General features: G+C 38.3%; 1 protein-coding gene across 4 annotated transcripts in view; it reads right to left on the bottom strand.

Annotated features, from left to right (window-relative positions):
• Positions 1-716: 716 nt before the first annotated feature.
• GRIN2A (glutamate ionotropic receptor NMDA type subunit 2A) overlaps positions 717-14,391 on the bottom strand; it is a 165,243-nt gene continuing 151,568 nt past the window's right edge. For 2 of the 4 annotated variants that reach the window (XM_088174458.1, XM_088174461.1), the window contains one exon: positions 717-12,962. In XM_088174458.1, the coding sequence (XP_088030584.1) occupies positions 11,172-12,962 (1,791 nt within the window). In that variant the 3' untranslated portion in view covers positions 717-11,171. The remainder of the gene's footprint in view (positions 12,963-14,391) is intronic. The other 2 variants (XM_088174459.1, XM_088174460.1) reach the window with 2 other exon arrangements.

Raw genomic sequence — 14,391 nt, 5'->3', positions numbered from 1 at the left:
ACCATTTCAGAGCACAGTGTGAGCCTCACTTCTTTAACTCCCATGGCTGCAAATGGTCAAACCTTAGAACTAATTTTAAATGCTCCACTAAAACCTCTCTTTTGATCTACATTTTGATTAACCAGAACGTTAGACAAGTTCATGGGTACCAAAAGGCATAGCAGATGTGAGACATCCCTGCTTTGCTCTCCCCCATCCTCACCTGGCTGAGCTCTGCAGCTCCAGCTCCCCAGCTCTTCCCAGGAGTGCCATCATTCCTGGCAGGACATCTCCTCCTCGGGCTGGATGCTGCCTCCACAAGGGCCAAAGAGCTCCTGCCTTCCTGTAGCCCAGATTTCCTCCTCAGGCAGGCCCACCATGCCTCGTGCAGCCAACTCGGAATTTGGGAGGAGGGTGCCCCAGTGAAGGGGCTCCGTCCTTCCCTGAGCTGCTCCTGCTGCCTCTGCTCGGGGAGCACCTCTCAAAGCATCATTCTCACAACAAAGGAATTTGGTATGAGTTAATTGTCTCCATCCTCTTTGTGAATTAAATTAAATTGGGATCATCAAGCACATACTGTCAGCTTTAGCTTCAGGCATCTTCACCTCTAGATAATTTCTAATAGCAAAGGATGTCTCAAAACATGTGGCTGTTAACACCCTCCAAATCACATCAATGGCTAAGGAAAAAACAAGTCTTGTCTCATTTCACAAGGAAGACAGACAAGAATGATACCATTGTTCCTTTTCATATTAATTGGCAGAAATTATCTTTATTAGAAAAATGAATTTTTCATATATTTACAATTTTTACATCATGTTATACTTGGCACATGTGTTCTTCCAAATAGCTATATACATTTCAGTACACACAGACATTCAAGTCCCCCATTCCCTTAATGTTTTTCTACATATTTAACAAAAAAATGAACACAATACAATTTGTAAGACAACCATAATAATTATATATTTCTCTATCATAAAAAGTTTGAAGCAAACATTTTTTTTTTGTTTGTTTTAAGATATGTTTCAAAATATTTATACAGTATTAGCACTCAGTCATGCACTGGGTTAGAATATGGTCAGGGTGAGCTGCAGTGAGACAGGATGTGAACACAGGAGAGAGGTGTGTGACTCCCAGCCCCTCCACGCTGCACTGGGGGCTCGGGGCAGCTCCAGCCTCCCCCAGGTCTCAGGAAGGGACAGAGGCTGCAGGGGAGCTGAGCTGGGGGTTCACGTGTCTGACCACACAGCAGCTGAAGCTGCGTGTGCTCAAATGCCTTTCACTTTGCTAAACATAGCTAATAAAACAGGCAGTCATTGGAATGTCAAAACTAGATTTTAAATCTTCTCTTTTTCCCCCAAAACCCTTTCTTTTGAAGAATCCATTACACTGTGAATTTTATAATGAAATTCTGGATTTGCTAAAAAAATAATTATTTTATGGTTGATTCCACTTCAGCCATATTATTTTATTTCTACTCTAACATCATGATTTATTTCCCCAGGTGTTAAGAGCTCTTCAAATCTCTGCTATTCCTTGCTGGTAATTGGAAATCTGTGACTTACCCTTCGGTTTGAAGTATGACACTTTTGAGAGTGTTACAGCAAATTGCACTAGTAAATAACAGAAGTGATAGGCTTTTTGTTTACTGTGTATGGAAATCAATGGCTCCAAGATTTCTGGTAAAATTTTATTTTTTGGCATGCAAATTTCTCCTAGTGCAATGTAGGTTAGTGCTCCATGTAATTGATACAAACTATTACACCTGGAGTTCTTTTCCCCATCAAAAAAACCCAATTTTTTCCAACTGTACTAGTAACTAATTTTCTTTGTGAAAAAATCCTAAGTTAATATTGTGAATTCTCTTTTTATCGGTTGCATTTAATTTTTCATAGTTCAACTGCAAATAACTTCTAATCAAACTCAAAACAACAATACATTACTTGAAACTGTTATTAAATTCTTGAAGAACTTTTATCACAACACTGGATTTCTGTCTTGCCCCTCATTCTCCCAAAAACTTTATACATATACATATTTATATATAGCTCATATATATATACACATGTATATGTACAAAAACTGATCAGGACAACACATTAAATTGACATTATTCAAGTAAACAGGTAAAAAACAGGTTTCTTCAAAGTGTAATTTGAGATTTTAAAATATTTCTGGTGGGTTTTGTTTAGCAGCACAGAAATATTAGTGTTTCATCTAAGCCCACAAACATCCTTAAACAGGATGAAAGGAAGCACAAAATGCCCTTCAGGTTTAGTGTGAATTTGAATCTGATGAATTAAAATCAGCATTATTAACTCACAAGTGAAGTGCTTGTGAGACCCTGACACGTATGGATGCAAATTTTGCATAAAAATGGAGTGATGAGTTAAGAATCAGGTAGGAGTGTGCCTAACACCTTAATGAATTCTGTTTGTGCCTCCAGGTTTCAGCAGCGAAGGCATGAGATCCACTGTGCATGTGGGTGTGAGGACACAGAGATCAGGCTGTTCTTCCCTGCTGCTAAATGGATGTTTGGAGATCAGCAGGGCTATTCCGAAATATTATACCTGATATCAAGTATAAACTGCTAACAGTTCTTACTGGAATTGCATGAGTTTCCTTCCTAGCTGCACACAGTTTAACATGATGCAATTTCCAAACCATTGCAACATGGGGTTTTAAAACATGGGGATTTTTAAAATCTGAGCATGAACTGCACTAAGGATCCGCTCTCCCATCACTCCCTCACACACCCCTATTTAAGTCAAAAGGTGTTTTGTCCACCTCAGGAATCCAAATCTAGATCAGGTAATAATAAGCTAAGCAAAAATCTTCTTGAAACCAAGTTCTGCTCCAAAACACTTGCAGCAAATCTGACCCTACAGAATTTATTGTTTCTTGGTTGAGGTGGAAAAATGGGTAATTATACAACTTTCTCTTTCAAAAACAGCTCAGGAATTAGTTCCTACAAATGATTCCAAGGTATTTTTTTTAAGTTTTAGTTACAGCAGTATAAATTCATTAAAGAAGCCAAATACCACACTCATTCCTCAGTGGAAATCTGTACATCACCAGTACCAGCAAGCACAAAAGCCTGTGCATGAAGAGAATTGATTTGCCTTACCCAGCACTGCTGAATCCTGCCTGCCATGCAAAACCCATTTTGGAGCCTGCCCAGTCTGCATAGGAGAACACACCAGCGGCTCTTCCCTGGGAATTTTGTTCTGGAGGATCCTTCCTCAGCTGCCTTAAGTAACGTGTTTAAGGATCAGATGTGGATCACACGAGCTGATGCTGAGTTCAAGGTCAGTCACCAGGCCAACAGAGCCTCTCTGGCCAAGATTTTTAAACCAGCATGAAAATGCCTTTGCTATGGCTTGGTTATTACAGCAAGCATCGATTCCAGCTCTTTTGGACAGGAATGTTTTCATGCGTCCTAGCACAGAGCAATCCTGACCCAAACAAGTCTTTTAGCCCCTTCTGTACCTGGTATCAACACTACAAGAAATGCTGGTAGAGGATTTCCAGATGTGGGAGGTTTGGAAAGGAGAAACCACTTAAACTAAAGCACTGCTGCAGTGTGTCCCACGGCTTTGGGAGGTTACTCACACATGACTGGGTTGGAAGGTGTATGCACGCACTCCTGTGTATACTGTATATATATTAAGGTTAAAAACTATTAATAAACAGCATCTTATGGTATTTGGTAATTAAAATATCAGGCTTGTGTCATTCAAAATAGTGCAACCTACGTAGCAATATACAGGAAAATTAAACACATCGTTCCTATTACCATTAATATGCTTGTGCATATCAAGATTACAGGATACCCTTTTCCATAGGATTAACCATTTGCATATTTAATTGTATTCTTTGGCCCATTTTCCTGTGAAACCTCGTATGAATATGTAAAGACTTTGGCTTTAAAAGAAAAAGAAAACTCCCGTTTTTTCACTTACTTTCAGAAATTTAAATAGAATTCAAATTACTTTAGTTAAAAATTATCATCTCCTCCAAAACTGCAGACCCCTGTCACAAACCCCCCCCACCCCCGCTCATGTGGCTAACTGTGAACCTCCCAATTCCTTTTTATTTTCACTTTTGAAGATCATTTACACTTCTACTGTTGCACAGCACATCTTCCAAAAGTGTTCTGGACTCCTCTAATCTGGTCCCAGCTGGGAACAAGGAAGGTCCCCGTCCCCAGGAGCGCGGAAAGGCAGAGCAGCCTCGTCAGGGCCTTCGGCTGCAGCACTACGAGTCCAAGTTCAGGGTTTGCAAGGTGAGACAGAAGCCAAAATACATTCCCAAAAAGGTTTTTTGCCATTAAACACCATTATTAACGGGCTCAGGAAAAATATTGTCAGACAAAAGAATGCTGTAGTAATGAAGTAACACAAATCTCTTCAAAGCGGTTATTCTTATGTACTGCAATGCACAAAACAAATTTTAAAATGTAATCTCATGATGCATTTGCTGAGAAAAACATATCATTTCTTCTAATAGTACCAGAAGTGCAAAACAAGACATTCTCCATTAAAATTTCATGTCATTGTAAATATTACCATTTTCCCACATTAAAGCTTAGTACCATTTCTGAGAAGTGAGGAAACTTTCGTCAATTCCCAAGCAAAGTATCATCTCACTTGGAACTTTACAGTGCACTGAATAAGTATCACAATATTTATTGGTATTTATTTTCACAGTTTTCTAACGTGCACAGAAATATAATTTTTGAAATATATTAGTGAAAACAAATACTAATACAAAAGGGAAAGGACAAAACATCTAGTAGTATAACTGCTTATCACCACTACTTTTTAAGAGTTGGAGAGTCGAAACCATCTCTTTTTTAAATATGTAATACTATATTTAGTGTGGTTATCTATTAATAAAGGTATTGCATGACAATGTTACAGCAGGGCTATATTGTCTACTAATTTAGCCTTGTTCCCAATACAGGTAAAGAATTAAGCAAAAGGAGTAAAAATTGTCATTTAAGTGCAAAACAACAAAAACCTGGTAAATAGTGAGGTAACTTATTTTTTACTTATATTATTTCTGGTTCTTAAATTATAGATATGACAAAATCAGCAGTGGGTTCTTACAGCTGTTAGAATGGCAGAAATTTAAGAAAAAAAAAAAAAAAGAACGTTTTCAACCATGGCAGATACATTCTGCAGTATGGAACAAAAAAGCTCATGATCCCACGAGGAGAACCAAGTGCATTTCCACTGCATTGCAGGGTGATGCACACCTGCATTCCTGCCTTCCAAAGTTGCAGGACTTTGGAAGAGCACATATTTTTAGAGCGCAAACTCTGTACACAAGTCAAGAGAAGTAGGGAGAAAAAAAAAAGTTAAAGCTTGAGTGAAGGAAATAAATGAAGAGCTTATTTACAGAGAGTGCAGGAACCCTCCCCAGCAGAGCAGGGCAGGACTGCAGCTCCCCTGGAATCAGGCAAAGACACCGGGAGCAGCAGCAGCCACCTCCCCTGTGACAGACACGGAATGGGGTGAGCATGGGAGCAGCTCCACAAGGACAGCTGAGGAACTCGACAGGACTTTCACACAGTATGGGACATCAGACAGAGACTCTGCATGACCAGAAACATGGAAGAGACAGGACGGCTGTGAGGCTTAGTCCCATTTAACCACAGCTTCACAGGTGACTCCAGCCAGAGCACACCGAGCCTTCCTTCCATCACACCACGTCCCTGTCTGTATTAGAGCCATCACAAAGAAATGCACAGCTGTGATTAAACTGAGCTCCCTCAAATGCTGACATGTTGCTAACACATTTCAGTAAGACAGTACAGGTGAGTTTGGGCAGGGAAATGGCTCGTATTGTAAGTCACACTTTGAAAGGCCTTTATGTTCTTTCAGAAGTTCCTTCAGTACTGCTAAGTTTGAAAGGCTCAGCTCTCAATAGAAAGGAAGTTTAGATTAACAAAAATAAAAAAACCCAAAACATCGCTGAGAAAATAATAATTTAATAATTTAAGTCTATCCCTGGAAGACTGTTTTTATGTTGCAAACCAGACTGTCCTACACAGGAAATGTATCTGCTTTAAAAGGACTTTTCAGCTAAGACAGGACCAGAGCTAGGAAAGTTTGGCAAGGGAAGGTATGACACTCATCTTGAAAGAAGCACACAATGTGGTGATTAACACTTGACACAATCTAGCCAAGCCACAGGATAGTTATTCTTTTATATTAAGTAGGAGAGGATTTTTTCATAAAAGTTCTGTTGTCACTAAGTTTTATGTATCAAATATCTTAAATGCAATGTAAAGCAACAAAAAAAATTTCACCTCTTTAATTCTTTCTAAATCCAGGCAGATTCTCAGACCTTTAGATTTGTGACACAATTTCTGTTCTACACTGACAAACCCAACAAGGGAGGGAACAGTACCAAAATCTTCCCCATCACTAAGGTGCATATGCTGCACTGCAGAAATATGAAAATACCAAGTTATTTCATAAGGAATAGATCCTGACACTTTTCTCCCCTGCTGGATAGTCACATGGTATAAAGCAAATTATTATCCCAGCTACACAGGGGGTACTGCAAACCCCACAAAAACCCTATTTGCATGAGCAGAGGAACTTATGACACCTCCAAGGCTGAACCTGGTACTCACTTGCAGATTTACCTGGCAGATTTTTGAGGTTGGGGATAAACAGACCATTGCTTTTCTAAGCCCACCTACCTGAGATATCTGAGTTAGGAGCCTATACTTTCTAAAAAGTCAACAGAGAGAAGTAATATATTTCTGGACACATCCCCCACATAACTGCTCCAGAGCCTTCAGTCCTCTGAACTTCCATCTAGAGGGAACTTGCTTTCTCTTGCTTTCTCTTGCTTTCTCTTGCTTTCTCTTGCTTTCTCTTGCTTTCTCTCTCTCTCCCCACTGGTAGCAGAAAGAGCTTAGCCTGACAGCACAGAAACCCAAAGCTACACACAGCTCTAGCCTTTGCTTCCTTTAAAACTCTATAAAAATATATGCTTTCATCAGGAAAAATAAACCACACCTGATTTCCTTTGTGAGCCTTATTTCACCTCTTAAGTGTTCCTGAAAGACCATAAAGAGACATGTATTTATGAGATGCTGCCAAAACACGGTGAGCTGGTGGTGATTTCATTTCTGTTTGTCCACAGCACTCTTTTTCCTAACCAAGCTTCTTAGATAGCAGAATAATGACTTCTGAGTAAAAGCTGCAAAAACATTAAATTAAATTTTCCAGAAATGCAAAATCTCTTAATTTTCCTTAATTTTATCTTATATATTAAAATATCTTATTTCCATGCTTTTAAATTAGTGGGTGGCTACACTGTTCTAAGAAACACAAGCAGAACACAAAATCTATTTGAGAGAAAAAAGGAAAATTTACTGTAGTGAAAAGGGAAAGACAAAAACATGAAGAAATTCTACAATATCTTTAAAAGAGAAAAAAAAGCAAGAGGCAGGTACATCTGTGTAGCTGTTTTTACCTCCATGTACCTACTGCATTCCTCAGCAATTCAATATCCTGCCTCCACAAAAGGTGTCGTCCAGGAGCAGTGTAACACTACAGGACATGCTACCAAGAATGGCCCATATCATTTACAGCCTGATTCAGTTCCAGCTGGAGTCACAGGAAATCTTGGTGATAGGAATGACCAACAAACTGCTAGAGCTGTAATCAGGAAAATGTAACAAGTCACCAGCACCATCCAGAAAGGTACAGAAAGGATGGCCACTTATGCAGGAAGATTCTTTTCTCCTCTTCAAGTATAGCAGCAGCTAGAGTGAGAGAGAGGGAAATACAGAAAGTCTTGATCTCAGTTTAATTGAAAGTCAGTGCAAATATATCAACAAAGCTCAGGCAAAATTCAGAATTCCACGCGCTCTATGGCTGAGCCTCACAAGCTGTGGCTTGTGGCTCTGTTGAAGATTTTTCTTCAACTTCTCAGCTGCTTCTTCTTTACACGAGCACATCTGCAACCACACCAGCTACTGCCCACAGCCCTGCCTCAGCTCTCCTTCCCCCTTCCTCCACTCGGATTTATGCCAAAATCAAAACAACAAGTGCATGCAGACTCTTACTCCCTCTACTTTCAATATCTGGTGGGGCTTTTTTCCCTCTTTAAGGAAGCATCTTATATTTCCATGTGAACAACTGCTGTGCAACATTATCAAGTCTTCCCTCAGTCTCATTATTTTGGTTTAGGGCAGGTGGTTGTATTGCATATTGCAGATAATAATAATAATAAATCTCTACAGTCCAGAAATCTGCTCAAAACAGAAAACGCAAACACTGCAATATATTTTTTTTGTAGCTAATTTGCTTGTACATTTCAAAGAAAGATAAATCCACCTGGGTTGAGGATGTTTACAACTGAATCTCAAGAGAGAAAATGTAAATGGGAATTTTTCTTTTCCATAACTTCACATACAGTAGTTGTATAAATATTGAATAATGTGTGTCTGGTTAGATAGAGATGATGATACAAAAGACTTGGAGAGATCAACAAATACTTGAGAGCTTTATGATGATGTGAAAGACAAGAGCCACCAGTGAGTTTTATGATTTACTTGGTAAAATGCTCAACAACTTCCATGACAGGATTTGGCATGACATCAGCAAATATTGTATCTGCTGAAACACACCAGATAGTTCAAAACACTTCAGATTTTAGTTAATATACAACGATTTGGATTGGATATTAAAATTTGCCTGAAATATTTTTATTATAGTCTTTACAATATTATACCCTCAGTGCATTTGCCTTCCTGTAGACTCAAGAGCAAAGCATACGTGTGTCTTTGGGAAAAGGTCTGGGTTCATGACAAGTAGTGTGTATCCCACAGACATCCTAACCCTGCTTAGCTCACATAACTCTTCCTAAGAAATCTGAGTCTCTCTAAGGGCAGGTAAGGAACTTCTGTTTATAAAAACTCCCTCCACTGAGGAACCAGAAAGCATCCCATGTGAATCAGGGCCAATAATTATGACCAAATATTGAATTAAGAATACCCAAAACATATTTTTACCCGAACAGCATAGAGATACTCATAGATATGCTTTCTGATCATACTTATAATAGTATACTTAGATTTTTGGAAGCTGGAAAGAGACTCAGAAGTCCAAATCTCATTACATTTCATTCCTTAAAAAAATGTCATCCTTCACCATCACGGTGAAGGTACAAATACATTTGCAAATACCAAGAACTCATTCTGGACTTCGATAGTCAAAGTCAGTTTAAATCTGTTTAATAAAAAAAAAAAATCTGTAAACAAAATTCTAGAAGCTTTGACTCTCCCTACACATCATTTACATTATCTCCCATTTGCAACTCTGCTCTGCAATGTGCTGTTCTAAATTAAACACCTTGCATACTGCACCTCTGGCATGCAGATGCTTCAATTACAGCTGACAGGCACGATTGTGCTGAAAAGAGTTTCAGTTTAGAGAAGAGTTAGGGTAATATTCACATTTTCCAATTCACAGTGGTAATGGCTTCCCTGCTCACTGTTCTTCAGTGAAATGGAGGGAATAATGCTTAAATAATCTAAACTTCCCCTACACAAAAATCCTAAAGCAATTCTCAGAGTAGCAGGAAAATGGGAGAGCACCACCTCTGGAACACTTTCAGGAGTTAAATGTATTAGCAATTATATTTACTTCTTTAGTTGACATTAAATTTACAGCTGTTCACTCTTCTCCTGAAAGGCTTCCTCTCTTCCCTTTCATGCTCCCCTATGGTTAAAATGTAGTGGGTTTTTTCTTCCAGTGAGGAGTAAGAAGGGGTGTGTAGCAGACATTTTACTTGTGAAATAATCTGTTTGACATCTCTAGAAGGAAAAGTCATATAACAATGCATCCCTGTTACATGAATACCTTTGGGTATCAGTAAGTGATAATAAAGATACTGTTTCTTAGTTATGTGTGCATATATTCACTTTATATAACAGACTTGATTGGAGAGGTTAGAAAAATGGTCTGATGCTCAACAAATATGCACAATACTGTGGAAGGAAGAAGTCCTTCCAAAGGTGTTAACCCTTCTCAGTGTATGCAAATAAATGGTACCATGCTCCTCACTGATCACACTGAACTTATGGCTGTCGGTGTTCGATACTGTATTAACAGCTTTAATACTATTAATATACAATTAATTAGTTGTCACTAATACACTATGAACAAAGAACTACAGTGGGTTGGGATTTGGTTTGGGAAGTGAAAGAATAAAAGAAATACTATACAGCCCTGAGTAATTACCAGTAAGGGGCAAATGCAAACTTACGTACACATTAGGCCTCAAGGTTACTAATAAAGTCCACAGCTCCATAGTAAGTGCCATATAGTGATATCTAAAAATATATACTCTGGATTAGGCAGCTGCGAAATTTCTGACAAGATTACTGCAAACTTTTCAATGAACTTACTTTGTAATGGTAAGTGCATGTGCAATATAAGAAAAGCATTTGTACATGAACATTAACCAATATCCATGGGGCTTCCTTTTGGTACACAGCAGTTCACATGTTTGGGGTTACTGCCTTCCCATCTACTGTCTGTCAGTCTAGAAGGAACATACTAATTTGTGCTAACACACTGTATTTTATTTATTAAGGTCCTGGGGTTTGGGGATTTTTAAAATTATTATTTGGCTTTGAAAATGATTATGAAGCTAAAATATATTTTTGGAAGTCTTAGCTTTCTGTTCTCTTTTAGAGTCTTACTTTTGAATCTGTGCAAATACATCCCTATTTCTTGTTGTCTGTGTCATACTACATGCATACCATATTGCTTATCCAGTACTAGAAAATCATTAAACATTTCTAAGGACAAAAGTACATTGAATGATACTTAGCAACATAAATTAGAATAACCGAAATAGTAAAATAATTAGGTACAAAACAGCATAGTTGCCAACATATATTGGGGCTATTTCAGTACAACTTGCCATTTATATATAAAGCATACATAAATGGCTATTTTTTTCCTTTTCAACAAGACATATTTTAAAAGGATAGTTGAGAGCATACCAGTTTACCTATTCATGTACAAAAGTACATTGGGAAAGGGAGAGGTTTATGTATCATTTACCAGAGCAGGATACTGTTAAAGGAAAAAGTCTCCCTCTAAGATGGTGGCAACTATTCTTTCCCTATAGATAAAGTGTTCATGGAAAATTTAAACATCTGATTCAATGCTAGGCCTTTTCTTATACACACGTGTATTGCTACAGGAATTTAAAACCCTTGGAGTTGAGTACAAGCTATTCCTATTTGCAACGTAAGGCAAAACATGCTCTGAAATGTACATGTCATTATGGATCCGACCATCCCTGGAAGAGTATGATGCTGTAGACTGTATGGATGACCTTAAATAATTATCATTTCTTCCTCTTGTTGGCAATGAATGTTTATAAAGATCAGCTGGACCTCGCCTAAGGGATAAATGCTGGTCATCACGATAGGAGTGCAGGAAAGGGTTATCATCCGAGTGAACAGCATACAGGGACTTGCTCCGCTTACTGTCCTCCAGAGCATGAGTTAAAAGTGAGGCCTTGTTGCTCAACAGTTTGCTTGAGGGAACACTGAACATGCTTGCATACGGACTACTTTGAAGAAATTTCTCTCTTTCTTTCAAGCTTATACTACGAGAAGGTCTTCCAATATCAATTTCCCTGGACTTATCAGCGATATTATCGTAAGAGTGTTGCCTGCTAATCTTCAGTTTATTCTTTTTATTATATTGCAGAGCACTACTTTGTGACCAAGTACGCTCATAGATTTCTTCAGGAAGTGATAAGTTCGTTGTGTCCTGCAGCATCTGATCTTCCTCAATGTCATAGAGGTTCCCCATCCTCAAGCATGCGTCGCATTTATAGGGAGATCTGGTCGAGTAGTGCCCCGCGTACGTGGGCATGTTGGACAGACAGCTCCTGCAGTGGGTGGAATTCTGTCTGTACCTATCGTTCATGTCACCTAGGGAAGTATTTTTTTCTTTGAGAGTGTAGTGCTTTGGATAAAGTTTATACTGGTCATTATTTGGAAGACTGTCTTCATTCTGTGATGGAGTCCTGTTCGCATGTTCGGCTTTCCTGTAGTTGTCGTTGTGATCTTGGTAAACATCAGGAAGCTCTACAGGTTCTGGAAGGACAATGTTTTCGATGTACTGAGGTGTGTCCAAGCGGAATCCTGGCTCCTTGTCAGCATCAATCGTGTAGATTTTATCCCGTGGAGAGCCCTGTTTGGTTTTCAGATATGTCAGTTCCACTTCACTACAGTCTTTTGGGTATTTTGATGCTACTGTCCTTTTTTTAAAATTGTCCTTGGTTTTGTGGTGCTTGTTGTTGTTTTCAGCTTCCATGTGGCAAGTAGCTCTGCTTGATGTCTCTGATACATCTGAATGGACAATCTCTTCAGGAAGGTATCTTTGGCTCTTCAGTGAAAGCTGCCTGTTCTCCTCTGTCCCGTTTTCTCTCTGGGAACCTTGGCCCTGACGTACAGAATCTTGGCGTAAAGATTCAACAGATTTCATCCAAAGCTGCCTGGGTCTGGAGTTCACTTTTGTTTCTGTCGTTACTGCAACCTCTACTGTATTTGGATTGGATTCATTCAGTGTGAGAGGATGCTGCCCCTGGAAAACATAGTTGTTCAGATTGTCCTTGTGTCGATTGCCAGGAAGTGTCTGCAGTTCACTAATGTTGTCACCAAAAAAGTTGTCCTTTGTCTGAAAGGATCTGTTATCAGAAAATATCAAGTTTCCTTTATCCATGACCATGTCCATAATTAAAGAACCCCTCTGAATAAAATCAGCTGTTCTTTTGGGGGAGTCAACTCTTGAAGGATTGATGTTGGTCATGTTTTTTGCTGTTCGCAGCAGTTTTAACATGTTGGTTTGTGAATTGGTCAAAGAAAAGTCAGGAGACTTCTTTTTCTCTTCAATGTGTACTCCATGAATGCAACTGTAAATACCCTGTAATATGAGTAACATAAAAAAATTAAATCACTAGGTATAACTTTTTAAAACTTACGCTTCAGTTGTAATTAGCAATTTAAAAAATTAAACATTTCTTATCTAATTACTGGAAAGATTAAAAGTACATCTCTAACTTTTTATAATTTTCTTGCACTGAAATGGAGGAATATTTTCTGCTATATCTGTTTGAACTACAAAGGAGAAAAACTGCCAGTATTTCACAAACCAGTGGTCTGTCTTGGCTTCCCCAGCTTATTCCAGAATACAAGATTAGAAGGTACCCCAAAGGGTTCCCTAATCTTGTCACAGAATTAAACTAACCTTCAGTAATACATACTCTCTTATTTTAAACCATTGATTAAGTTTCCTCTCTAAACAAGCCTGTAGTGGGACTATTTTACTGGAGATTAAGGTACTCTTCACTTGTACTGAAATAAAAAGGCTTCTAGTCATCATATTTTAGCTTTTCTGATCCCTATCCCAGTACATATAAAAATCCCCGACTCTTTGTACAGCTGAATCTGAGTTAATTTTGAGCAAAAGGCTAAAGTCCATTTTCTCACTTCAACCTCTTCGGTCACTCCTGTGAGCCCAATTGACATTTCCAACCCTGTGAACTAGCAATTCTCAGACATTTACCTTTGACAGAAGTGCTTCTTTCCCCCTGTATTTCTTAGGAGAATTTCATATTAAAAAAAGGCCAGAAATACAAAGTTCAAATATAAAAAGTGGAGGTTAAGGTGCATATGGTTTCTAGACAATCCCCAACAGGGTAGTGCAGACTATTTTTAATGCAGCTCCTAAATGGTCCAATCTACTCAACAGGGTAATTGCAGCACATTTTAAAGCAATTAGCCATTTTAGTATCATTTTCAGTTCTCCTCAGCTATATAAAAAATCCAGAAAAGTCAATTACCTAATGAAAGTTATATCTGTTTTAAAAATATATGAAGAAAAAACCCAATCAATTTGTCAAAAATATAAGAATAAGCCCTAATTTCTGGGGTTTTTTTTACAAGTATCAGTTTCTTGCATATGTAAATGCTTTTTGGGTCTGGTGAAGTTATCATTAAATCTTGCCTTAGTGTCTAACCAGACATAAATGATACCTGTGTTTGACCTTTTCTCATACAGTTTATTCAAGTTTGGTATCAAGAAAAGCTTACAAAAATATTCCACTGTATTTTTATAACTTAAAATTCTCTTGCTTAAGAAATGCACAAAGCTGAGAGTTAATCAAATTAGTATTTATTTTGTTTGGATTTTTAATATGGAAACGAATACATTTCCTGCATCTACCACTTCTTCACTGAAATTTCCCCTGTATTTGTTTTCAGCATTTGATTACTGATTATCCTGGCATATGATAATCCATACCCTAAACAGTCCAATGGATTAAGACTTCCAAGGAGTGCAAGTACATCCT

Source organism: Sturnus vulgaris, chromosome 16 (genome assembly GCF_052056855.1).
Source record: "Sturnus vulgaris isolate bStuVul1 chromosome 16, bStuVul1.hap1, whole genome shotgun sequence".
Lineage (NCBI taxonomy): Eukaryota > Metazoa > Chordata > Aves > Passeriformes > Sturnidae > Sturnus > Sturnus vulgaris.
This window is presented reverse-complemented; position numbering and strand designations above follow the sequence as displayed.